The 26,133-nt window shown below is 43.2% G+C and overlaps 1 protein-coding gene across 1 annotated transcript in view; it reads left to right on the top strand.

The window, feature by feature from the left end:
• HHLA1 (HHLA1 neighbor of OC90) overlaps nucleotides 1–26,133 on the top strand; it is a 50,623-nt gene that overhangs the window by 5,497 nt on the left and 18,993 nt on the right. Inside the window, exons 2-11 of the mRNA XM_003951344.5 lie at nucleotides 777–876; nucleotides 1,896–1,955; nucleotides 5,934–5,993; nucleotides 7,107–7,187; nucleotides 10,282–10,365; nucleotides 10,466–10,549; nucleotides 15,603–15,686; nucleotides 17,301–17,357; nucleotides 17,463–17,549; nucleotides 25,237–25,485. Coding sequence (XP_003951393.1) covers nucleotides 798–876; nucleotides 1,896–1,955; nucleotides 5,934–5,993; nucleotides 7,107–7,187; nucleotides 10,282–10,365; nucleotides 10,466–10,549; nucleotides 15,603–15,686; nucleotides 17,301–17,357; nucleotides 17,463–17,549; nucleotides 25,237–25,485 — 925 coding nt within the window. The 5' untranslated portion in view covers nucleotides 777–797. The remainder of the gene's footprint in view (nucleotides 1–776; nucleotides 877–1,895; nucleotides 1,956–5,933; nucleotides 5,994–7,106; nucleotides 7,188–10,281; nucleotides 10,366–10,465; nucleotides 10,550–15,602; nucleotides 15,687–17,300; nucleotides 17,358–17,462; nucleotides 17,550–25,236; nucleotides 25,486–26,133) is intronic.

Below are 26,133 nucleotides of genomic sequence, written 5' to 3'. Positions count from 1 at the left end.
TAGTGTTCTATGTGGCATCTGGCACACAGAAAGTGCTCAATAAATGTTAGCCACTATTCAATTTAGTCTCAGCTTTGCAACTGTAACTATCATGGTGATTTTGCATGGCAAATGCAAAATGAGAATGGCAGGCACAGAGTGCTGCAGAGAAGGAAAGAGACTGTGAACACACATACTCCTATGGTAATATATTTTCCTATTTATGAGAGTAAGTGATGCTGTATTTGAGGGATATTTCCCATCTCAACAGCCAGAAAATCCATGGAAGAAATATAAATGCTCCCTGAATATGTATGCATCCCCCTCTACATTCCCAGTTTTCCTGCAATAATGCAGGGTCATATAAGTAATTTTGGTATGGGCTGCAAGCAAAAGAAAATGTGTTGCTTCCTGCCAAAGCACTTAAGAGTTGGTGCATAATCCCACAGCTCTCTCCCTTCCAGTGCCACAGTGAATCAAAGTCTAAGGAGGCTACAGTTGCCACATGGAGAACTATAGGATAGTGGAACTCCATTAACTGGGGTCCCTGAGAGACTATGTGGAGCAGAGCTCCCCACCAAAATGCAGTGAATATATACTGCAAACAAGAAATCAACTTTTCTTGTTAAGCCAATTAAATTGTGGAGTTAATTTGTTACCTTAGCTTCCTAACCTCTCCTAACCTAGTACAAAGCCTTTTTCAGATTGTGATTTTAATGATTCCTCATGCACTGTTCTTAAAGGAAGGTCTGCATCCATGTGCTTAGTTTCCTAAGTGTTTGCTTGCTTCATTCCAGGTGGGCCAGAGTATCACAAGCATGCTGGGCTTCCTGTCATGTGGTCCTTCAATGAAGCTGTGCATGGGCCTGGCATGTGTCTTGTCCCTTTGGAACACAGGTGGGTCTAGTTGGAGTTCTGCAAGTGTCTGTTCTGTATAATAAGTTGGAGTATTCACTGTGCTTTAGAGAACCTCAGCAGCCAACATTTCTGCCCAGAATCCAAATGAATTTGTTCAAAATGGCAAGAATAACTTCCCTAATTCTGTTGTTCCCTTGACTTTTTGCATTTAAGTCCCATCTATGCAAAAGAATTCTCTTCACCTTCACTGTTAACACCTTTGTCCAAAACATTATTTTCCCTTTCCCAGACCATGAGACAGCTTTCCAAACCAGCTTCTCCTCTTGTCTCTCCATGACCCATTCACCACCAATCAGCCTGAGTGATCTTTTCATAAATCTTGTTAGGTCATCTTCCAAGTTCCTCCCTCTTTTCTCTCCCTCTGCCCCAAATTATTTGCGGAGTTCCTACTTCTCTCTGTGTAGTTTACCAGGTCCTTTTCAGGCTCTGCGTGACCCTGCCTCCCTCACCATCCCTGCTTCCTACCACCTCCACCTCCTTCATTCTTTATGCCCCCATCACTGTTGGCCTTCTTTCCATTCTTTAAAGTAATACTCATGCCTACCTCAGACACTGGGCTTGTGCTGTTCTGTATACATCAAATATTCCCCCAATTAGATAAATCCTACTCAAATGCTATTCATTCTTCAGAGCTCAGCTCAATGCCCCCTCTCAGGGAAGGCTTCCAGATTCCCGAGACTAGATCAGCCCCCTGTTACACACCCTCACCGTTCCCTTCAAGGTATTCAATGTTGTTTTCCTATGTGTCTGCCTTTCCAGCACACACAATGCCTAGCAAACACTCGGCACTCAATAGCACCATCCATCATTAGTAGTTGGTCAACAAATATTTGATGACGAAATGATTAAATGAATGAACAAACTAGATGCGGGACTAAATGTCACTTCACAACCCCAGATCATAATTCTCTCATCTGTAAAATGGGTATGTTGAATCAAATTATCTCCGGTATTATGTCTTGGTTATAATTTCTGTGATTAAACCTTTTTTACTTTAGTGTCTGGCATCAAAGGAGAAGCCAAGAAAGAGAAGGGAATGACCTTTTTACCTACAACAGGTAAGTGGGTGATAAGGGCTCCTTTTCAGCTCACTGTTCTTGGGCAAATTCCTTGACTTCCCCAAGCCTGACTTTCTCTACTGATAAGACAGCGATTATATCCACATCTAACACTCTAATAGTCACAACAATGGTTCCTGTGAGCTACTCATTTCTTTATGGTTCATTGAATCCTTGTGATCTTAATAAATCCACAAAGACTGTAACATTCCATTGGTGATAGAAGATTTTATAATGGGGGGTACTGTTACTTGCCATCATCACCTTTGTAATAATTTCATCTTTCTTTGCCTTTCCTTCTTGATGCTATGAAATTCACTTTGCAGTACAATGGTGAATACATTGCAACAGAAAGGACAAGAGGAGTCAGGGAACAGGTTTCTAAATTTTAGTAAACAAGCAGGACAATTTTTTGGTTTGGTTTCGGTTTTAGTTTTGATGGAAATTGTGTTACTTTTTATATTTATTTATTTATTTATTTATTTTGAGATGGGGTCTTACTCTGTCACCCAGATGGGAGTCAGGTGGCACGATCTCAACTCACTGCAACCTCCACCCCACAGGCTCAAGAGATTCTCCCACCTCAGCCTCCCGATAGCTAGGACCACAGGCATGTACCACCACACCTGGATAATATTTTGTACTTTTGTTAGAAACAGGGTTTCACCATGTTGCCCAGGCAGGTCTTGAACTCCTGAGCTCAGGGGATCCACTCGCCTCGGCCTTCCAAAGTGCTAGGATTACAGGCATGAGCCTCCAGACCTGGACTATTTTTATATTCTCATCTATTTTAAATTAGTACATTCACATAGTTCAAATAGCAAAAGTTACAAAAGCGTATAAAGTTAAAATGCTCCCCCAGCCAACAGCTTCCCTTTCCTGAAAGCACCAATTGTACCAATTTATTGTGTGTAAGTAGGGTAACTTTCCATAAATATTTTTCTTAGTTGAGCTTTCAATTTTCTTCTCCTTAAATGGGAACAACAATTCCTGCCCCACAGGTAATCATGAAGGATAAAAGGTGATAAAATACTAAGCATTAAGAAGTACAAAAAATGCCAGGAACCTTCTATTTTAAAGATATTATTATGGTGGTCTTTTTATCCAAAAATAGAAAAATATCTTTTTGTAATCTGTCAGGGAACTTATTTGAAAAATGCTCTGTATTACATCCTGTTCAAAAAGCTGTGCTCCACTGGTGTTTAGTTCAGACTTCAAATATTGTTATCAAAATCAACCCAAGGATTTGTAATTTAAAAAAAAAGGAGTGGTAGAAATATTCTTTCCTTGGTGAAAGGAATAGTGCTTAAAAAAAAAAAATGGTGCTCAGTGAAGAAGATGACACAGGGCCCACCATTCTGGCTGGAAAGGTGTAGGAATCCTGCCAGCCTGGTAGCCTGGGGCATCCCTGCTGCCTGGAGACCCCGAACTGACATAATCCTGGTCCCTCACCTGCATGGAGGACTCTGTTGCCTTGATAGGTCACAAGCAAGGTTGATTGTGCCTCCCGCAGATCTTATAGCAGCTGGTGCAGAGTAGACTGCGCAGGTAAAGTGCCACGCGGGTGCCTGAGGGGGTGCAGTGGCCTCACTCAAGCTAGACAGCTGGCTAGTTGGCAGCATTTGCCCTGCTTAAGTATGTCTGTCTCAGACTTCCTTTTGTGACATAAGCCCCTTGCCTCCAGTAGCTCTGTTATGGCAAAGGGGAGTTAGAGTCCCCACCTACCTCTAACCCCAGAAGCTTTGATATTTAACCAAAAAGCTTGGCAATTGGCAAAAGGCCAAATTGGCTTAAGCAGGCAACAGCTGACTTGACTCAGTTTCAACATGGTATCAGAAAAGCAGAAGATAGCAACCTAAATGTCCATTGACGGATAAACAGGAAAAGGAAATGTGGTATATACATACAATGCAATATTATTCGGTCTTAAATAAGAAAACGGTGCCATATGCAATAACATGAGTGAACCTGGAGGACAGTATGCTAAGTGAAATGAACCAGTCACAGAAGAACAAACACTGCATGATACCACTTTCATGAGGTGTCTAAAATAGTCAAACTCACAGAAGCAGAGAATAGAAAGGTGGTCACCAGGGGCTTAGGAGAGGGAAATGGGAAGTTCGTTGTTCAATGAGTATGAAATTTCGGTTACACAAGATGAATAAGTTCTAAAGAGCTGCTGTACAACATAATAACAATAGGTAACAATACTATATTGTGCACTTAAAAATCTGTTAATTGGGATGAGTGCGGTGGCTCATGCCTGTAATCCCAACACTTTGGGAGGCCGAGGCAGGCAGATCATGAGGTCAGGAGTTTGAGACCAGCCTGACCAACATGGTGAAACCCCAGATCTACTAAAAATACAAATAATAGCCAGGCGTGGTGGTGCACACCTGTAATCCCAGCTACTCAGGAGGCTGAGGCAGGAGAATCGCTTGACCCCAGGAGACAGAGGTTGCAGTGAGATCACGCCACTGCACTCCAGCCTGGGCAACAGAGTGAGACTCCATCTCAAAAAAAAAAAAAATTAATAGGGTAGATTTCATGTTAAGTGTTTTTCAATAAAATTAGAAATGAATTTAAATAAATTAAAAAGTAAAATAAAAAGAAGTGAGGGAGAAGAACATGGACAAAGAGTTGAGATTGCTCTTTTCTGATTTTATCTTAGCCACTAGCCCAATATGGTACATCAAATTTAGGTACATCAAATCAAGTTTGGGGATTTCAGTTTATCCATTCTTCAAAGTGTTGGACAAGATGATTTCTAAGGATGTTATGAACTGTTTGAGGCTGTACTTTCAGGTTACTATTTTATTCATGAAAACTTTTATTTCAGTGTCTGGAAATAAAGATGCTAAGAAGGAAAAAGATGGGACATTCCCGGGCAGCCCTAAATCCTGACTTACTCTGTAATGCAGGGCACATTTTTCAGACTCTGTGGCTTGTTGTTTTCTATTTGCAAAATGAAAATGTAAAATACAGCACCTTCTCCATCCTGCTGGTACCTATTGTTGCAATGGTCATTTTTCATGTTGCATGTGATACTAGCTTTTTTTGTACCAGCTTCTTTCCTGAACCTCTCTGTGACCCCAATAAGATATGTTGCTTGTCTCATTTAATTTAATAAAATAAAATGTAAAATAATGCACCTTCTCCATCCAGGTATAACATGAAAAACGACCACTCCAACAGTCGTAGTTACAAGTGCAGTGTGATTCTATAGCATGTGATCCAAAATAACTGATCCTTCTGGTCTCTGCTTAATGTCACTTCCACAAGAAGGCCTTCTCCATCCCCTGACACCAGGCTAGTGCCCTGTGCTCCCACACCATGTTGACACTCCTCTCTTGTCACGACATGTGAGTCTCCTCCTCCCTGACCAAATCACACACAGGAAGCCCCATGGAGCTGGAGACCGGGTTCATTCCCCTTTACCAGTTCATATTGCCTAGCATATAGCTTGGCCCTCAGTGAATATTTGTTGAATGAACCAATGAAGAACGAATGAATGCCTTTGAAATTTCAAATTTTTCTTCGGAATTTTCTCCTTTGGTCGCATGAAATTTGTTAAGTAGGCAAGAGACCTAATATTTTGGCCACTGCTCTACAGTTCTAGAAAGTAGGTTCTGAACCCTTTATTACCATTGCTCAGTTGTGCAAATTTAAGCAAGGTTTTTCTCCTCTCTGGGCCTCAGTTTTCCTACTTGGTTAAAGAGTGGGGTAAATTAGACCCCCTGTATCAGAATCGCCAAGCTGATTTATTAAAATGTGCATTTCTAGGCCACAGCCACCCCACAGAGATTAGAATCTGTATTAGGGCCATGCAGAAGAGTCTGGGATCTGCCTTTCCTCAGTGTCCGCCAGTGACTCTCACACGGAGAGCAGAGGCCAAAGAGGCTTCCAAGGCTTCTTCCATTCCTGGGGGTAGGAACTGGACCACTCACATTTTTCTCATGAAAACTATTTCCTTCCCAGTGTCTGGCCTTAGAGAAGAAGAGAGGAAGGAGAAGGGGGTGGCATTTCTTGCTACGACGGGTGAGTGCCGCTCCCCCAAATCCCTTGGGTTGTCTGGGTTGCAGAGCAATTCCTCCACTTCTCTGGACCTCTGTTCTTTCCCACAGTGGTGAGAACGTCATCTCTTTAATCATTATCTGATCATTAAGTAAAAGTTGAAGAAGACAATGTTTGAATAAAGAGGAGCATCAACAACTATTTCCATCTTGTCAACTGTTGTTTCCAAATCTTTTTTTTTTCTTTAGATGGAGTTTCACCCTTGTTGCCCAGGCTGGAGTGCAATAGCACGATCTTGGCTCACTGCAACCTCCGCCTCCCAGGCTCAAGCGATTCTCCTGCCTCAGCCTCCCAAGTAGCTGGGATTACAGGCACCGGCCACCATACACAGCTAATTTTTATATTTTTAGTAGATACGGGGTTTCACCATGTTGGCCAGGCTGGTCTCAAACTCCTGATCCCATGTGATCCACCCACCTCAGCCTCCCAAAATGCTGGGATTACAGGCGTGAGCCACTGCTCCTGGCCAGTTTCCAAATCATTAAGGAATAGCCGGGGGAAGTGGGAATTTTAACTCCACTCACTGCACACTGCCACTCCTGCTACACCTGGGAGATTTCTCCCTCCATTCTGGGTCACATCCTGGACCTATTAATTCTGAATTTCTGAAGATGAAGGCCAGGTACTGGAATTGTGTAATTAAAAAAATGTATATTTCCAGGTGATGTCAATGCTCAGCCAGGGTGTGTGGACCCCACGTTTACATGGGGTACTTATTTTCAAACACAGAGCTGCTGAGAACTCCTGCAATGCCCTTGGGCTTCCCATTATGCTTGAGATACCTTTTATATGAGTCCCGAGTCTCTCCAAATGCAGAGATGCAATTGTCACTAAAAGTTTATGTTTCCTGTGCTTCATTGGAATTTCTCTTATCTATATTTGTCACTTTGTTGACTGTTACCTCCTGAGGTCGAGACCCTCCTCTTAACTTAACTTGGAACCCCTCATGCCTGGCACTTGGTTTGTTTTCAGCACATGTGCAAAGAAGTTGAATATCTGCCTGAAGTTTGGAAATGAGAAACTTTTTCTCTTGCCGAGAAAAGCCTGCCAGTGACATTATCTCTGAATCTCTTTCAGAGCTGCCCGCAAGGTCAATCGATCTGTCCGCGCTTAACCTGACAGAGCTTGTGAATGGGATGCTCAGTAGAGCGTTAAAAGGTAATCATATTTTAAAAGCACAATCCAGGTCCATTTTTTTTTCCTTGTACCAGTGTCTTTTCTGAACCTTTCTGTTGCCTTGACAAGACACTTCACTTCTGTGTGTCAGTTTCTCGGTGTTCAGAGTGGAGAATAAGCTGAGCTCAGTGTCTCACGCCTGTAATCCCAGCACTTTGGGAAGCTGCTTGAGCTCAGGAGTTTGAGACCAGCCTAGGCAACATGACAAAACCCCATCTTTACAAAAAATACAAAAATTAGCTGCGTGCAGTGGTGCATGCCTGTGGTCCCAGCTACTCGGGAGGCTGAGGTGGGAGGATTGCTGGAGCCCAGAAGGTCGAGGCTGTAGTGAGCTGTGGTAATGCCACTGCATTCCAGCCTGAGAGAAAGAGTGAGACTTTGTCTCAAAAAACAAAAACAAAAGCAGAATGCAGAATTCATTGTCCTACCTTACTCAAAATGACATAGAAGGTTTACAAGAATTTTGAGAGCGAATTGCAATACAGACATGGTATGTTTGTAATTGTAACTCTGTTGCCATAAACTAACAATAATTACTCATTGATTAAGTTAATATGATTCTGGATTTCTTTTTTTAAGACAATATTATTGTAATCTTCTTTCTGTGTTCTTTAGCGTCTAGCAAAATGATTTGTATGTAACACATACTTAGTGAATGACAGCAAAGCCTGAATGATCCCTAGTGTACATTCCTCACTGCCTTCACTATTTATTCTCACATTCTTCAATCAATATTCATAGAACACCTATCACATGCCAGGCACTATTCCAAATATTGGAGGATAAGGCAGTAAATAAAAACCAAAAATCTTTGGCCTGGGAGAGCTTCCATTCTATTGGGTGAAGGAGTAACCAAAAACAAACAATAAACATAATAAATAGGTAATGGTACATGTTATTTAAAATAAGGGAGATGGAGAATGCCAATTCAGCGTTGAGGTCTATGTAAATGGCATTCCCTAGGATTGTGCAATACACACACTGCACAACTGTGCTTGGTGGCTCTACATTTGTTCACTTAGACATTGACCCATCAACATTATTATCCATCCCTGTCCCAATGCCTGTTGCTGTAAATTACAGAGATATAGCTCCTGCCTCCAATTTGCTCTCATGAGGGTTGCCGAGGATAGGGCTGCCTTGGGAGGTGCACGATAAGAAGGCAGTGATCTACCTGTAGAGGGTGCTGTGGAGAGACTGAATTATCAGATGGAGGGATGGGCTGCAAAACATTTAGCCCTTCCAGCCCTGAACTGTTAATCCTGTCCTTTCCTCTGCAAGGCCCTGCACTGGGCTCTGTGAAATTTTGCAGAAACTCAAATGTCATAACTTCGAGGAGCTCAAAACTCTTCCAATGACTAATTTAATCCTTGTATAACCTCCACGTGGTGGTACTCTCACTCCCATTTTCTAGATGCAGACACTGAGGCATGCCCATTGCCACATAGAGTTGGAATTCAGAACTGTTTAATCCAGGTTTGTGATCTAGCCCAAAGTTTCCCAAACTTGTTGCACAATAAGAAGGACCTGATGTACTTATTAAATATTCATCTCCCCAGGTTCCTGCTCTGGACATTCTGATCCAGCTGATCTTTGAAGGGGCCCAAATGTATATTTTTACCAAGTGCTATTTGTGATTTTTATCATCAAAAAAACTGAGTACTGGAGTATTCACATTTTGGTGTATACCCCATTCTTCTAAGGAGCTTATTAAATACAGAGTCTGGTTCCCGCTCAGTGTACGGCATTGGGGTCTCCAGAGGGCAATAGCCAGAGAGCCGAGGGGGAATAGGCACCACTGGTGATTTGCATGCACCAAAGTTTAATGATTCTGCCATTCCATCCACCATCACAGTGGGTAACAAATTTATATGAATAAAAATCACCTGAGACCGGGCACAGTGGGTCATGCCTATAATCCCAGCGCTTTGGGAGGCTGAGGTGGGAGGATTACTGGAGCCTGAGAGGTCGAGGCTGCAGTGAGCTGTGACTGCACGATTGCATTCCAGCCTGAGTGACAGAGCAAGACCCTGTCTAAAAAAGAAAAAAATTCACCTGAGAACTTTGTTAAAATTCAGAACCCTGGGCATACCCGCCTTTCCCCTTTCTTCACCATCTGATTTAGTAGACCTGGGATCACATCCAGGAATGTGCCCTTTTAATAGGTACACCTGTTAAAGGTGTGTTGATGCAGGTGGGTGATTCTCAGACCAGGTCTGGAAAGATCTCCCTCTGCTGCACTGTGCTCCAGATATAAACCAAGAACAGGCACTGATGGAGAGTAGATAAGATGCTCATGCATGTATTCCTAAACCTGATTGTTTATGTTAGTATTCCTGGTTTTAAAAAAAATCCCCTTTCTTTGTGTAGTAGACTGAAAATGGCCAAAGATATCCACTTTGTAATTACCAGAATCTGTGAATACTACTTTATATGTCAAAAGAGTGAATATCACCTGATATGATAACAGATTGATTGAGTTAAAGATTTTGAGATGAGGCCATTGCCCAGGATTATGTGTTGTGCCAGATGCCACCACAAGGGTCCTTAAAAGAAAGAGGCAAAGGAGACACACACAGAAGAAAAGACCATGTGATGATAGAATAGAGAGAGATGGGGCCACAAGCCAAGGGACACAGGCAGCTGCCAGAGCTGAGAGAGGCAAGAACAGATTCTCCTTTAGAGCCCTTGAAGGGAGGGTGCCCTACTGAGTTTCAGACTTCTAGCCCCCAGAACTGTGAGAGAACAAATTTCTGCTGTTTTAGGCCACCAAGTTTGTGATAATTTGTTACAGCAGCCTCAGGGGCCTAATACGCCTTGGGAATCTTTCTTAGAGAGTTGCCACAGCTTGAGGATGGATCAGGAAATATAGACAAATGATACATACTCTTCAGCTTTTTGGTTTAGTTTTACTTTGTTTATTATTTTTTATTTGTATTACTTTTTTGTTTGTTTCTTTATTTTCATCATTGGTTTCTTTATTGGCATTGTTAATTTCTAGGGACTGTTTACTTATTTGTATTATTGTTACGTTAGTAGGCATCTGTCTGTCTCTTTATCTGGTATGTTTTGGCAGATAGCAAGAAGTTCTTCTCCTTGCTGAGTGTCACTTCCTACAGTTCCTTCGCCTTCCACAAGTTTTCTGTAGCTGTTTACAACAGTGAGTGCTGGCTGGCTCTTCTTGATGGTGGTGGTGGTAGGGATGTGTTGCAGGGCTGGTCTGTGTGTTAGGATCTCTGTTGAATCCTTTCTCTTCACAGTTTCTAACCTGAAGACAGTGGACCCCGCCAAATTCCCCATAAGGTATTGCTACTGTTTAAACAATCGGACCAAAGACTTATCAGGTGGGTACAGCTTACCATGAGGCTTGCAGCTTTTCCAATTTTGCTTGTGTGCTTTTAGATAAGTTTTTGTTTTTCCTCAATGTAAGACAGGAAAATATGGTCCTATCCACTACCCTTAACCATGTGCTCATTCATTATCCCAGTGAAAAACAGTTGTGTGTGCAAAAGCAACAGGAGGAAAATGTTCATGAAGCATTGTTTTAATAGCAAAATTGAGGAACAACCTAAATATCCATCATGAGGGAAAATGGTTAAGTAGTCTCCCACATAATTAAACTTTCAAAAACAGCCACAGATAATACATAAATGAGTGAGAGTGCTCAAATTTGGCCTGTGCATGGAAAAGCTTCCAAGAGATTTTTAATTAGAAAAAGAAAGTTACACAAAAATACAAAGAGCACAATGTTATTGATAAGAACACATATGTGGGCACCAGATAGGTGATTCCCTTTGAAAAGAAGATTGGAGTATGTGTTTTGGAGCGGAAGAATGTTGGTTAAAAGAGCCTTAGATTATCTGAACTTTTTTTTCCCAAGGAGAGTATGTTCATATGCTAGTTTTATAAATAAAACTTTAAAGTATTATGTGTTCCTTATTTTAGAGAATACTGAAAAATAAAAGTGACAATTTTTGCACCGTTAATTCACCCATTCAGTAATTCCATCTGAGCGTGCACTATGACCCATGCACTCTTCTAGGTGTGGGGAAAGCACACAGAGCAAAGTGAACACACCTCCTGCTCCCGTGGGACATAGATTCCTAGCGGGGAGCAGAGAGTAAATAAATGTACTGCAAGTACATGGTGTGTGGGCTGAGAGCCTGACCATGGGAACCATGAAGCAGGGGAAAGCTGGAGGGAAAAGTCACGGTGGGGGATATTGCTGTGTGTAGGGTGGTCAGGAAAGTCTCCTCCAAATGAAGTGAGGGTTGAGGGGTGACCTTCAGGATGTGAGGGGCCAGCCCTGTGGTTATTCCTGGGGACAGTGGTCCAGACAAAGGCCTAAGCAGCAGCATGAGGACCAGAGAAGCCAGCATAACTGGAGCAGGTTAGCCAGGACAGAGCTATAGGAAATTAGCTCTGATTGGTGAGGGCAAAGTGGGGAGGGTGTTGCAGATCATATAGAAGTTTAAGGTCTGCTGCGAGGATTCTAATTTTCAGAATTGCCGTTGCTCAACACCTTTGGGGAAGGTGACTTTGTGGATGATCTTTAGATCTGGATCATTTTCTTTTTAATGTTTTCAACTCTGACCTAAAGCCCTCCTTTGAGGGTATATTTGCATATTTTCCTTTTTTTTTCTTCCTAAATGAAACTGGCTTAAGTTTTCTTAATTTTAAAAATAATGTACTGTGATATCAAGATGCTATGCAACATGGACAGGAAAACTAAGAAACCAGAAATAGCTGATATCCCACCATCCACTGGTAGTCACTATTAACATGCTAATAAATGCTATCCAAGGCTGTCTACACTACATATATAACCCACTTATCTATACAACCTGTCATCTAAGCTACTTATCTAACCTACCTATCTACCTATGTACCCCAGCTAATATCTACCCATCAGTGTAGACATCCTGCTCTACATATAGGAACCCATTCTCTGCATTATTTAGAATACAGGGTGGGCTACTATAACAAATGACTCCAAAATAGTCTAGTTTAAAGAATGTAGAAGTTAATTGCTTTCATGTCTGATAATCTGGGCATGTAGACATGCCAGGGCTGCTCTAATGGTTTGATGGTTTTGGGGCCCAGGCTCCTTCTAGCTTGTTGCTTTGCCTTTCATAATGATCTGTGTTCTCATAGCCTAAGGTAGGTTGCCAGCACATTCACACTCCAGCTACAATGAAGAGGAGAAAGGATTTGGAAAGTGTATTAGTCCATTCTCACATTGCTATAAAGAAATACCTGAAACTGGGTAATTTATAAAAAGAAGAGGTCCAATCAGCTCATGGTTCTGCAGGCTGTACAGGAAGCATGAGTGCTTCTGCTCAGCTTCTGGGGAGACCTCAGGAAACTTACAATCATGGCAGAGGGGAAGTAGAAGCAGGCAGATCTTACATGACTAGAGCAGGAGCAAGGGAGAACAAGGGGAAAGGTGTTTTAAACAACCAGATCTCACAATAACTCACTCACTATCATGAGAACAGCACCAAGGGCATGGTGCTAACCCATTCATGAGAAGTCTGCCCCCATGATCCAATCACCTCCCACCACACCTCACCTCCAGCATTGTGGATTGCAATTTGACATGAGATTTGGGCAAGGACACAGATCCAAACCATCCCAGAATGCATGCACATTCGCTATGAACTCACAGCCTGGAAACCATTCACATTTCTCCCTCTTACATCCTATTTCCCAGAATTTAATCTCATGGCTACACTCACCCACAAAGCAAGCTTGAAATTATAGTCGTTGCTTTAAACCATCACGTTCCCAATTAAAATTTGATACTGTCTTACTAAAGGAAGGTGGGAGAATCGATATTGAAAGACAACCATCAGTATCTTTCATTTTTTATGCAATTTTATAATCTACTCTCAAACTAACCCATATGTCTTAAAAAAACCATTTCATTCCAGTGAATGCAAGTATGTCTCATCCTTCACATGAATTCTTAGTATTCATTGAAAGAATGTACCATGATTTATTTAATTTGTCTCCTCTTGTTGGAAACTTGGCTAATTCCTCATATTTTTGCAATTATAAACAATGCTGTGATGAACACCTGTGTAAAATCACTTAGAGTACTTGCCCAATTACCTCTGCAGAATAAAGCCCGCAAAATAGAATTGTTGGCTGACAGGGAAACAATATTATAATGATTTGAATTGCCAAAATGTCTTCTAAAAGTCTTGCATACGTTTACAGTCTTACCAACAATGTTTGAATGCCTATGTTTTCCCACTCACATGTGCCAACACTGAGTGTTAAGAGACAGTGTTAAATCATTACCAAATGGATAGGTAAAAAGGGTTTTGTACTTCTACCTTCTATTTATGTATGAAGGTAGTCATGAATCATTCATTTTGATCATTGCTAGTAAATTAGATAATTCAAACTTTCATAAATGCGAAGAATATCTTTGAGTTAATAATAACTGGCTTTCTTCCAAGCCTAAAAAGCAGATTGTGAAAACAGTTCTAAAGGGAGAATTGACAAAATGCATTGAGCAAGAGGTTTCATGAGTGGTGGTAACAATACCGGGAATAGTGGAAGCTTTGGCCCAAGACAGACCTCAGCTGAAATCTAAGCTCTGCCACGTACTCTGGAACTTTGGACAAGTTACATCATCTTTCTGAGCCTTGGGCAAAACCTGGACTCCATGTTTTGTGTGTGGCTTCAAAGCCATGCTCATAGCTTCTATGCAAAATTAATAACAACTTCCAAGTTGCATTTTATTGGTCTGTTTATGAATCTTGCTTCACCACTAACCTCAGCTTCTTCTTTATGTCTTACACAACTCTCCAGTACCTGGTAAGTGTATGGCACACTGCAAATGCTCGATGAATATTTATTAGATAAATGGATTAATAAACAAAGGAGAATTTTTAGAAGCAGAAAGAAAATATATGGAATAACTAAGAGATAATACCCTTCCTCAGTTTCCACAAATGACTAAGAACAGACTGGTCTAAAGAGACAGAGAAGGAGGCCGAGGAGGGTGGAGCACAAGGTCAGGAGATCGAGACCATCCTGGCTAACACGGTGAAACCCTGTCTCTACTAAAAATACAAAAAAATTAGCTGGGCGTGTTGGCGGGCGCCTGTAGTCCCAGATACTTGGGAGGCTGAGGTAGGAGAATGGCGTGAACCTGGGAGGCGGAACTTGCAGTGAGCCGAGATTGTGCCACTGCACGCCAGCCTGGGCGACAGAGCGAGACTCCATCTCAAAAAAAAAAAAAAAAAAAAAGAGAGAGAAAGAGGGTGCCCATGTTTGCCTACCTTCTGCATAGGTATACTACATACTGCATAGGTGTTCTCCCTCCAGGAGGTTAAAATGTGCCTGTGCGGATGTAGTAAGACCACCTCGTGGCTTTGGTTCTTGCATAGTAGTGCCCATTATCTGTTGGTCTTGGCTACACATTCCACTAATTGTCACATAACATTTTCCTACCTCTCTTGGTTCTGTATTTTCAAGTTAGCTTGCTCCTGCACAAACTCCTGATCCCATTAATGAGTGAAAGGAGCATTTACACAGCATGATGGGAAATCATCCACTGGACCCAAGAAGCTTCCTCTCTAGAAAATGACGGGGGCTCCTCAAACACATTCGCCTTGTTTAGAAGTCAAGAATTTGCTGGATCGTGGAAAGCCATAAATGAACAAAGAAGGAGATGACAGCTGTTTGACTAGAAGAATATTAGGAATTTTCACAGTCAATAGTGCCCACCATGTCAGGCAATGGCCCTGTTCAAACCCAGCTGAGAAAGTTAGTTCACAATGATTCTATAACCTGAAATGCTGAAAAAGTTATCTCAGACACGACTCCCCACCAGCACCACCATCAGTTCCTTTAAAAAGGGGGCAGAAGGAAAGGTTCCTGGTGATAATTTTATAAAGTGTCTTGTCTTGTCTCTATTGTTCATAGTTTATAACTCACCACTAAATTCCACATTGCGTTTTCATTTTCCAACCCCCAAGTCTGTAAATTTACATTACATGTCTGTGGGGCTGCTTCCTATCAGATGGAGTTGGCGTTCTAAAAACAATTAGATGAAACAATGGGGAAAAGCCGCCAGAAAGACCATTATTCAACAATGTGGCCTTTCATAGCTCTTAGATGTTAGCAGAGAAGGGGTTGGGAGAGAGGATGATAGAAGAACAAAGGGGATTTTAACAGTGGATCCAAAGTTTCCTTCCGGCCTGAAATCAAGACTTTTCGTTTTTTAGAATTAGTAGTATTTCTCTGTATCATTGTTGATATTCCTCAATACACTAAACTAAATCAAACTTGTAAAATCTACTCTGAAAAATCCAAACACAGTATACTTTTCTCCTTTTGTCTCTGAAGCAGAAATTTAAACCTCCTAAATTTGTCTTGCAGATTTTACAGCTCTACTGGTAGATATCATTGGCAATTCTACCAGCTACCTCACAGAGATTTTTAAGTCAACCTCCATCCTCTCAGGTGTGTTCATCTTGAAAACGCTTTGGCAACTTTGAGGTTTAGCATCTGTTGTGGTAGATAATGAAGCATATTATGTTCCTCACCCCAACCCCTGCTATAGGCCAGGCTGCCAGAAACGTTCATGTAATCTTTATTTAGATAATCAGTGTGGTCCAGTTTCCACACCAGTAAATACACCAATATTTAAGTCTTCATATTTCTGGGATCCACAAAGTTGGAGGAAGAATCCAAAGCTCAAAAGTTTAAGGAACGTAGGCAGACTCAAGAAAATATCTGGTGAGTAGGTATACCCCCATTTTAAGGAGGACAAAACTGAGATCCAGAGAGGTTGAATATTTTGCTTAAGTTTGGTGCCAGAATTCAGGTTTAAATCTATATGGAGCCTAAGCCCACGTTTGGAGTACAGTTAAGAATGATACACCTCATTTATAAGGTGGTTTCATGTAACCCCCAGGAAAATCACATTTCCTTAGGGACCCACTTTGAAAAGCAAGGATCTATTCAACAGTCCAACAACTGGTCTCAGCAGAAAGATGGTGTGATGCACTGTGGAGCAGCTACTGTTTTAAAAGCAGGAGGGAGGGAGAAAGAGAAATAGTAATAGCTATCATTAGGTGTCAGATAATCTTGTAAGGGCTTTCCATGTATTCTCTCATTGGATCCTCACTACAACCTTTTGGGGCAGCTACTATATTTATCCCTACTTGACAGGTGAGGAAACTGTCACAGAGGGGTTAAGTAAATTGCTCAAAATCACTCTGCAGAAGCAGAATTCTAAACCAGGTGATCTGGCTCTTAGCCTGTGCTCTTATGTCACTATCCTTATATATATAATCATAGTAATACATTAATAATAACAATAATGATTACTCTGGCTACTGTGCTCTTCTATCTGCTGGGCATCATACCTAGTGCATCACTCCCATTATCTCCTTGGATTTTCCTGTTATCCTATGAGAGACATGCAACCCCATGTCCACAGTTCTTTAGGCAGCATCGTCAGGGAAAAGTATGTTTAGGAATTCAGAAGTTTTCAGGCTTTGAAGATCTAATAGAGTGTGCACATCCTACCTGATGTAACTTCTCCAACAGCATCCAGAGAAGCCCAGTGTAATCAAACACGTTAGTAGTAATTTGGCAAAACGTTCAGCTCTTTACACTAAGTAGGATAGATAAAAACTATCATAGCTTCACATTTTTCAAATTTGGGTACCAAGCTCACACAAAACATGTTGTCTTACAGAGATGTGGGCATTTGGGAATTACAAATGAGGGATTGTGGGATTTGAATTTTCACCATTTTATAAAGGGGCAAACTGAGTCCTGAAGAGGTCAAGCAGTTCATTCATGTTTGCATAGCTAGTAAGTGGCAGAGCTGATGTAACCCTGGAAGCTGACCTCAGAGACTCTGCCTTAGCCACTCCACCATCCCCCAAACCCAGCCAAATAAAATAAAGAAATTGGAAAATGAGGACTGCCTTAAGAGTAAAGAGTCAGGCTTATTTTCCTATATTATCCTAAGTTAGGTACTTTCAACTTAATTTTCATTTCAATCAAAGACTTACAGCTTCAGACCCATGGCTAAGTCTTATTGTATACTCGTTTGTCTTACAGTGAATCAAAGCAATGAATCAGATTGCATCTTCATCTGTGTGATGACAGGAAAGTCAGGTAAACCACTAGACATTCTTTGACAAGCTCTCTGGGCTGAGAAATAGACAAAACTGTCCAGCAGATGAAACCCAAGATCTGACCCTGTTGGTGTGATTTTTGCAGGAAGGAATCTTTCTGACTTCTGGGAGATAGAAGAAAAATATCCCATTATCAATTACACATTTACCAGCGGCTTGTCTGGTGTTCTGGGTGAGTACCAACCTCCCAAACTCCTCCCATAGACTCTCCAGACCAGGGTCCCACCTGGCACACTAACGACTGAAAGCTGCCCTCAGGTGTTGTGTTTCGCTATACTGTGTTAAAAATCAGAGAACTTCGTCATTTTAAAAAAATGAATTTCTGGATTCTCTTGCAAAAGGTCTGGCAATTCTAGATCTTCCCCCCAACACATGGCAATAAGCAACTGGAGCTGAGTAACTGCCACTCTCATTCCCCCACTAGGAAGAGCACCTTTTTCTTCTTTTCCATAGTCCTGTCTGCCCCCTGTTGCCTTCCACTTTTTTCTCATATTAACTACTTGGGTTTTGTAGATATTTGAATTTGTGACCCCATGCTGGAGACCTGGCCACTCTGTAATACCCAGTCCCTACCTAACCATGCCCCACCCTCATGCCCCTCTGTGCCACACTGGGCATGCTGTTGTCTCCATCTGGAACTCCTTCCCTACTTTTCCATATTTCAGAACCCTATTTGCCTGTCAATTGCCAGCTTAGACACTCCCTCCTTTTTTTTAAATATCCCCCAATAAAAGTCAGTCTTTGTCTTCTACAGTCCCATAACACAGCACTTGTATGTCATTTGGACTCTACGTTACTCCAGGTTGCAACACAGTTGACATTTCTATGTGTGTCTCCTCAATGAAAGGAACTTTAAGGTAGAATAAGTAGTTTCCTTCAGCCTCACAGCCTGCCTTCCCCTTGGTGCCTTGCACATAGTAGGCTCTTCATTACTTTCTCTTGAAGTGCAATGAAGGATACAATAAATCTGCAACTCCACTTCAGGGGCTACTTTGCTTTATATTTATTGTAGGGCATCTTTTGATTATGCTGTAGAAGGAACCTCAGTTTGTGTGGGACAAGGCTACTTGATAAGAAGATGAAATGGGCAGTTGGTAGATTACCTTCACCTGCCCGATTCTCAGGACAGATCTTAGGGTTGAGTCAATCTCATTTATTTGGAGAGTCTTTCCATGACATTCCCACCACACCCCCCTCAACACACACACACACACACGCCAGTCTCAATTAATTGTCCCACTTTGTGCTCCTTCAACAAGAACAAATGCTTAGGAAGAGAGAACATATTTACAAGCTGATGCTAAAGTTGATGTGCCTGAAAGCAAGTACCTGGCTGAGTGATAGTTTGGCTGGATGTACTTAGCCCCATGTCTGGTTGATCTGGGAGCAAGGCTCAGGCTGGTGTTGCACGCAGGGTGTTAATGGGCCAAGTAGCACAGAGAGAGGAAATGAGGCTGCAAGGCCACTCCTGCAATTAGACAGTTCACATTCTACATGCATTCTGGGGAGGTGAGGGCCAAATCCAACACAGGCTCTGCCCACCAGACTATAGGCCAGTCTTTGTCTTCCCAGAGGAAGGGACTCTATGGGCTAATAGGAGCCTGTCATCCTCATATCCACTTGCTGCCACCACTTGAGCCTTCCCTAGGGAAGATATAAAGTGAAACTAATACCTGAGCCCACTTCCTTCTTTTCTTCATGGAGCAACCAAGGATGCTGGGTAGATTTCCCTCTGAATTAAGCCCTCCTACTAACTCTATGGGAGCCTATTTTTCAAGCTGTTTCTGTCTGGAAGCTTCTTATTCCCCCAAATTTCACTTTTGGTTTTTAGTGTCAGGCCTCTGAGCCCAAGCCAAGCCATCGCAACCCCTGTGACTTGCACGTATATGCCCAGATGGCCTGAAGTAACTGAAGAATCACAAAAGAAGTGAATATGCCCTACCCCACCTTAACTGATGACATTCCACCACAAAAGAAGTGTAAATAGCTGGTCCTTGCCTTAACTGATGACATTACCTTGTGAAAGTCCTTTTCCTGGCTCATCCTGGCTCAAAAAGCACCCCCACTGAGCACCTTGAGACCCCCACTCCTGCCCGCCAGAGAACAAACCCCCTTTGACTGTAATTTTCCTTTACCTACCCACATTCTATAAAACGGCCCCACCCTTATCTCCCTTCACTGACTCTCTTTTCGGACTCAGCCCGCCTGCACCCAGGTGAAATAAACAGCTTTATTGCTCACACAAAGCCTGTTTGGTGGTCTCTTCACACGGATGCGCATGAAATTTGGTGCCGTGACTCGGATCGGGGGACCTCCCTTGGGAAATCAATCCCCTGTCCTCCTGTTCTTTGCTCCATGAGAAAGATCCACCTACGACCTCAGGTCCTCAGACAGACCAGCCCAAGAAACGTCTCACCAATTTCAAATCCGGTAAGCGGCCTCTTTTTACTCTCATCTCCAACCTCCCTCACTATCCCTCAACCTCTTTCTCCTTTCAATCTTGGCGCCACACTTCAGTCTCTCCCTTCTCTTAATTTCAGTTCCTTTCATTTTCTGGTAGAGACAAAGGAGACATGTTTTATCCGTGGACCCAAAACTCCGGCGCTGGTCACGGACTGGGAAGGCAGCCTTCCCTTGGTGTTTAATCCTTGCAGGGACGCCTCTCTGATTATACACTCACGTTTCAAGGGTGTCAGACCACACAGGGACGCCTGCCTTGGTCCTTCACCCTTAGCGGCAAGTCCTGCTTTTCTGGGGAAGGGGCAAGTACCCCAACCCCTTTTCTCCTTATCTCTACCCCTTCTCTGCTTTTCTGGGGCAGGGGCAAATACCCCTCAACCCCTTCTCCTTCACCCTTAGCGGCACGTGTCGCTTTCCTGGGGCAGGGGCAAGCACCCCTCAACCCCTTCTCCTTCACCCTTAGCAGCAAGTCCCACTTTCCTGGGGGGCAAGAACCCCCCAATCGCTTATTTCCACACCCCAACCTCTTATCTCTGTGCCCCAATCCCTTATTTCTGTGCCCCAACCCCTTCTCTGCTTTTCTGGAGGGCAAGAACCACCACCCCCACCCCTTCTCTGTGTCTCAAGTCTTTTCTCTAGGCTTGCCTCCTTCACTATGGGTAAGTTTCCACCGTCCATTCCTCCTTCTTCTCCCTTAGCCTGTGTTGTCAAAAATTTAAAACCTCTTCAACTCACACCTGACCTAAAACCTAAATGCCTTATTTTCTTCTGCAATGCCGCTTGACCCCAATACAAACTCGACAGTAGTTCCAAATAGCCAGAAAATGGCACTTTGAATTTTTCCATCCTGCAAAATCTAAATAATTCTTGTCATAAAATAGGCAAACGGTCTGAGGTGCCTGACGTCCAGGCATTCTTTTACACATCAGTCCCTTCCTAGCCCCTGTGCCCAGTGCAACTCGTCCCAAATCTTCCTTCTTTCCCTCCCGCCTGTCCCCTCAGTACCAACCCCAAGCGTCGCTGAGTCTTTCTAATCTTCCTTTTCTACAGACCCATCTGACCTCTCCCTTCCTCCCCAGGCTGCTCCTCGCCAGGCCGAGCTAGGTCCCAATTCTTCCTCAGCCTCCGCTCCTCCACCCTATAATCTTTTTATCACCTCCCCTCCTCACACCTGGTCCGGCTTACAGTTTCGTTGCATGACTAGCGCTCCCCCACCTGCCCAGCAATTTACTCTTAAAAAGGTGGCTGGAGCTAAAGACATAGTGAAGGTTAATGCTCCTTTTTCTTTATCCCAAATCAGATAGCGTTTAGGCTTTTTTTCATCAAATATAAAAATCCAGCCCAGTTCATGACTTGTTTGACAGCAACCCTGAGACACTTTACAGCCCTGGACCCTAAAAGGTCAAAAGGCCTTCTTATTCTCAAAATACATTTTATTACCCAATCTGCTCCCGACATTAAATAAAACTCCAAAAATTAAATTCCGGCCCTCAAACCCCACAACAGGATTTAATTAACCTCGCCTTCAAGGTGTACAATAATAGAAAAAAGTTGCAATTCCTTGCCTCCACTGTGAGACAAACCCCAGCCACATCTGCAGCACACAAGAACTTCCAAACGCCTGAACCACAGCGGTCAGGCGTTCCTCCAGAACCTCCTCCCCCAGGAGCTTGCTACATGTGCCGGAAATCTGGCCACTGGGCCAAGGAATGCCCGCAGCCCGGGATTCCTCCTAAGCCACATCCCATCTGTGTGGGACCCCACTGAAAATTGGACTGTTCAACTCACCTGGCAGCCACTCCCAGAGCCCCTGGAACTCTGGCCCAAGGCTCTCTGACTGACTCCTTCCCAGATCTTCTCGGCTTAGCGGCTGAAGATTGACACTGCCCGATCGCCTCAGAAGCCCCCTAGACCATCACGGACGCCGAGCTTCGGGTAACTCTCACAGTGGAAAGTAAGTCCGTCCCCTTCTTAATCAATACGGAGGCTACCCACTCCACATTACCTTCTTTTCAAGGGCCTGTTTCCCTTGCCTCCATAACTTTTGTGGGTATTGACGGCCAGGCTTCTAAACCTCTTAAAACTCCCCAACTCTGGTGCCAACTTAGACAATACTCTTTTAAGCACTCCTTTTAATTATCCCCACCTGCCCAGTTCCCTTATTAGGCCGAGACACTTTAACTAAATTATCTGCTTCCCTGACTATTCCTGGACTACAGCTATATCTCATTGCCGCCCTTCTTCCCAATCCAAAGCCTCCTTTGCGTCCTCCTCTTGTATCCCCCTACCTTAACCCACAAGTATAAGATACCTCTACTCCCTCCTTGGTGACTGATCATGCACCCCTTACCATCTCATTAAAACCTAATCACTCTTACCCCACTCAATGTCAATATCCCATCCCACAGCACGCTTTAAAAAGATTAAAGCCTGTTATCACTCCCCTGCTACAGCATGGCCTTTTAAACCCTATAAACTCTCCTTACAATTCCCCCATTTTACCTGTCCTAAAACCAGACAAGCCTTACAAGTTAGTTCAGGATCTGCACCTTATCAACTAAATTGTTTTGCCTATCCACCCTGTGGTGCCCAACCCGTACCCTCTTTTGTCCTCAATACCTTCCTCCACAACTCACTATTCCATGCTTGATCTTAAAGATGCTTTTTTCACTATTCCCCTGCACCCCTCGTCCCAGCCTCTCTTTGCTTTCACTTAGACTGACCCTGACATCCATTAGGCTCAGCAAATTACCAAGGCTGTACTGCTGCAAAGCTTCACAGACAGCACCCATTACTTCAATCAAGCCCAAATTTCTTCCTCATCTGTTACCTATCTCGGCATAATTCTCATAAAAACACACGTGCTCTCCCTGCCAATCGTGTCCGACTGATCTCTCAAACCCCAGCATCTTCTACAAAACAACAACTCCTTTCTTTCCTAGTCATGGTTAGCGCGGTCAGAATTCTTACACAAGAGCCAGGACCACACCCTGTAGCCTTTCTGTCCAAACTACTTGACATTACTGTTTTAGCCTAGCCCTCATGTCTGCGTGCAGCGGCTGCTGCTGCTTTAATGCTTTTAGAGGCCCTCAAAATCACAAACTATGCTCAACTCTCTACAGTTCTCATAACTTCCAAAATCTATTTTCTTCCTCATACCTGATGCATATACTTTCTGCTTCCTGGCTCCTTCAGCTATACTCACTCTTTGTTGAGTCTCCCACAATTACCATTGTTCCTGGCCCGGACTTCAATCCGGCCTCCCACATTATTCCTGATACCACACCTGGCCCCCATGACTGTCTCTCTGATCCACCTGACATTCACCCCATTTCCCCAAATTTCCTTCTTTCCTGTTCCTCACCCTGATCACGCTTGATTTATTGATGGCGGTTCCACCAGGCCTAATCGCCACACACCAGCAAAGGCAGGTTATACTATAGTACAAGCCACTAGCCTGCCTCTTAGAACCTCTCATTTCCTTTCCATTGTGGAAATCTATCCTCAAGGAAATAACTTCTCAGTGTCCCATCTGCTATTCTACTACTCCTCAGGGATTATTCAGGCCCCCTCCCTTCCCTACACATGAAGCTCGAGGATTTGCGCCACCCAGGACTGGCAAATTAGCTTTGCTCAACATGTCCTGAGTCAGATAACTAAAATACCTCTTAGTCTAGGTAGATACTTTCATTGGATAGGTAGAGGACTTTCCTACAGGGTCTGAGAAGGCCACCGCAGTCATTTCTTCTGTTATGTCAGACATAATTCCTCAGTTAAGCCTTCCCACCTCAATACAGTCTGATAACAGATGAGCCTTTATTAGTCAAATCAGCCAAGCAGTTTTTCAGGCTCTTAGTATTCAGTGAAAGCTTTATATCCCTTACGGTCCTCCATCTTCAAGAAAAGTAGAATGGACTAAAGGTCTTTTAAAAACACACCTCACCAAGCTCAGCCACCAACTTAAAAAGGACTGGACAATACTTCTACCACTTTCCCTTCTCAGAATTCAGGCCTGTCCTCGGAATGCTACAGGGTACAGCTCATTTAGACTCCTGTATAGACGCTTCTCATTCCAGACACCAAACCAACTTAGACTGTGCCCCAAAAAACTTGTCATCCCTACTATCTTCTGTCTAGTCATACTCCTATTCATCATTCTCAACTACTCATACATGCCCTGCTCTTGTTTACACTGCCGGTTTACACTGTTTTTTCCAAGCCATCACAGCTGATATCTCCTGGTGCTATCCCCAAACTGCCACTCTTAACTCTTGAAGTAAATAAATAATCTTTGCTGGCAGGACTATGCTGAATCTCCTTAGGCACTCTCTAATCAGATATCCTGAGTCGTCCCAATTCTTAGTCCTTTTATACCTGTTTTTCTCCTTCTCTTATTCCATTTAGTTTTTCAATTCATACAAAACTGTATCCAGGCCATCACCAATCATTCTATACGACAAATGTTTCTTCTAACATCCCCACAATATCACCCCTTACCACAAGACCCCCCTTCAGCTTCATCTCTCCCACTCTAGGTTCCCACGCTGCCCCTAATCCCGCTTGAAGCAGCCCTGAGAAACATCACCCATTCTCTCTCCATACCACCCCCCAAAAATTTTCACCGCCCCAACACTTCAACACTATTTTATTTTTCTTATTAATATAAGAAGGCAGGAATGTCAGGCCTCTGAGCCCAAGCCAAGCCATCACAACCCCTGTGACTTGCACGTATACGCCCAGATGGCCTGAAGTAACTGAAGAATCACAAAAGAAGTGAATATGTCCTGCCTCACCTTAACTGATGACATTCCACCACAAAAGAAGTGTAAATAGCTGGTCCTTGCCTTAACTGATGACATTACCTTGTGAAAATCCTTTTCCTGGCTCATCCTGACTCAAAAAGCACCCCCACTGAGCACCTTGCGACCCCCACTCCTGCCTGCCAGAGAACAAATCCCCTTTGACTGTAATTTTCCTTTACCTACCCAAATCCTATAAAACGGCCCCACCCTTATCTCCCTTCACTGACTCTCTTTTCGGACTCAGCCCGCCTGCACCCAGGTGAAATAAACAGCTTTATTGCTCACACAAAGCCTGTTTGGTGGTTTCTTCACATGGACGCTCATGACATTTAGTTGTATCCATAAGGCATATGGAGGAGACTAATTCCTCTTCCAAGGACATGTACCAGAGTCCTGGAGAGGCTGAGGGCTGGAGGTGGAAGAAAGGCTCTGACAGGGGTCAGAATCTGTTCAGGAAACATAGCAAATGCCTGATACTTTTAATTAGAGAAAGGTTTGAATCTCCACATTCATATATTTGCAGTCCAGTGACCTTTCAGTTTTTTTATGCCCAAAGTGTCAAGCATGTTAATGTTACCATTGACTGCCTCCCTGAAGGTGCAGCTACCAGGGGAACTGCCAGGACTTCAAAGCCCACAACCAAAAGCCAGAAAACACTACCAAGTACAAGCCCCGGACACTGGACCCAGAGCACACCCTGGGCATCTGCTCTGAGATCCTCTCCCTGGACAGAGACAGCTGCTCCTTCAGAAACAGAGGAGACCCTGAACACAGGCAGGCCTCCTGAGCTTCCAGCCAGGGCCACGGCCACATGGGTCAGTGCCTCCCACACTCTCCCAGCCTTGGGTAAGATGCATTCTCACCCTTTCCTCCCCTTTGCTATGTCTCGCTCCTGTTACCTCTAGGCTCACATATATAAGCAAAATCCTTACCTTAATCCCTTCTCCACCAACTGAAGTTACGCTTCAGCTTACTTAAATAACAGATCTGTATGAGCCAGTATGGGTTCTACAAGATCAACCAAAGGCAGAAAATGCCATTGACATAATGTGTTTCTAATATGTATTTTGATGCCTTTTTATTCTGAAATAGTTTAAGACTCACAAAGAGTTGCAAAAATAATATAGAGAGTTCCCTGGTACCCTTCACCCAGCCTCCTTCAATGCTAATGTCTTACATAATCACAGTACATTGTGGCAAAAGTATTTATATTTCAGCCAAGCATTTAGCGATATCGCTCCTGAAATTCACATGAAACGGTGAAGTGAAGTCAATATTTTATGGTATGGTTAGGTCAGTCTGTAGCTGGTTTGATAATGATGCCAAGAATATGTTAATGACTTAACACCAGAGGGAAAGCTGCCGCCAATGACCTGCAGGAGGCCCCTGCCTCCCCAGCATCTTGCGTACATGATCAGCAGTGTCATCACTAAAGACACAAAAGGCATGCTTATCTTATATTTCCTATTTGGAAATAATACAAAATGGAGGTAG

The sequence above is a fragment of the Pan troglodytes genome, chromosome 7 (genome assembly GCF_028858775.2).
Source record: "Pan troglodytes isolate AG18354 chromosome 7, NHGRI_mPanTro3-v2.0_pri, whole genome shotgun sequence".
Classification (NCBI taxonomy): Eukaryota; Metazoa; Chordata; class Mammalia; order Primates; family Hominidae; genus Pan; species Pan troglodytes.
Note: the sequence above shows the minus strand (reverse complement) of the source record. Positions and strands in the feature narration are given on the sequence as shown.